Below are 1,258 nucleotides of genomic sequence, written 5' to 3'. Positions count from 1 at the left end.
TTGGTATGTTGCTAGATAGGCTAACTAGCTAGGAAGCTGCGAGCTAGATAGGTTAACTGAAATTGTTTGACTTTAAAGTGTTACAGATCAGCTGCCATCAGTCATGTAAATAAGTTGAAAGGAAATCATGCTACTCTGATAACTGGATTCCTCTTTAATTTCGTGGTATGATCTTTTAGTACGTAGCAGACTAAAACCGAGTCTGAAAGTAGTGTCAAATTTGGTGTAGACTCCACGTTCAGCAGTGGCCATGCAAGGTATTTTTTGTTGGGTGTGCCATTGTGTTTTTTGGAGCAATAATCCTACAGCTATTGGGTAAGATTTACAGTCCGTGTAGACGAGCCGTATGTCTTATTGTTAGTATCTCTACTCCTAATGTCTCATTTGGTAGTCTCCGTTCTACGGTTAATTTTCGTCCCACCTCCACTGGTTTATTTTCGTTCTCCATCCCACCTAACACATACACACGTCTGTGCTTGCTTGCTGATGTGTGTGTGTCGATGCGTCCCTCACGTGCTCTCCCGCCAGGCACCAGCAGCCGTTCGGTGTGCTCTCCGGCATGCTGCAGTCGAAGGGTCGAGCAGGAGCTATGGATGCCAGCAAACAAGCCTGTGCAGACGGCAATGCATGTGAGGGCTCGCATCCTCATCCCCATCCCAATCTCTGACTATAATACTATAGATTAGATTATATGACATGCATTAGTTGCTTACCTTTGTAGCTGGCATGCACATACACCATCGTTTTCTGATAATTAACCATAGTGATCAAGTTAAAAATTATATCATACTCCCTCCGTCCTAAAATTCTTGTCTTACATTTGTCTAAATACGGATGTATCAAGTCACGGTTTAGTATTAGATACATCCGTATCTAGACAAATGTAAGACAAGAATTTTGGGACGGAGGGAGTACTAATCTATTATGGTTGTGATTTTGTTATTATCCCGAAACAAAATACTGTACTGTAAATAAATCACAATTAGAGATTCTATTTTTGAGAGGTGCTATATGTTTTCTTTTCACAAACAGTCACTGGTTAGTTTTTATACATTTTCTTTCCAGTCGTCGTAATAAATGAACTAGTTTTTCATATCAAATTGTGAGATGAAAATTTTGTTTCTTTGTGACCTATTTTACATCAAACACCACATGGAGTTTGAAGCCGATTTCAAATAAGTGGTGAATATGTCTTATTCTCATAAATACAATGAACAAGATATTATAGCCATTTGTTTTAGTGGAGAAGACCGTGTTG

The 1,258-nt window shown here is 39.3% G+C and overlaps 1 protein-coding gene across 1 annotated transcript in view; it reads left to right on the top strand.

Annotated features, from left to right (window-relative positions):
* The window catches only part of LOC123056684 (uncharacterized), a 1,956-nt gene extending 1,847 nt beyond the window's left edge, over positions 1–109 (top strand). The window contains exon 3 of the mRNA XM_044479993.1: positions 87–109. Within this exon, the coding sequence (XP_044335928.1) occupies positions 87–109 (23 nt within the window). The remainder of the gene's footprint in view (positions 1–86) is intronic.
* Positions 110–1,258: the final 1,149 nt, after the last annotated feature.

Source organism: Triticum aestivum, chromosome 3A (assembly GCF_018294505.1).
Source record: "Triticum aestivum cultivar Chinese Spring chromosome 3A, IWGSC CS RefSeq v2.1, whole genome shotgun sequence".
NCBI lineage: Eukaryota > Viridiplantae > Streptophyta > Magnoliopsida > Poales > Poaceae > Triticum > Triticum aestivum.
Note: the sequence above shows the minus strand (reverse complement) of the source record. Positions and strands in the feature narration are given on the sequence as shown.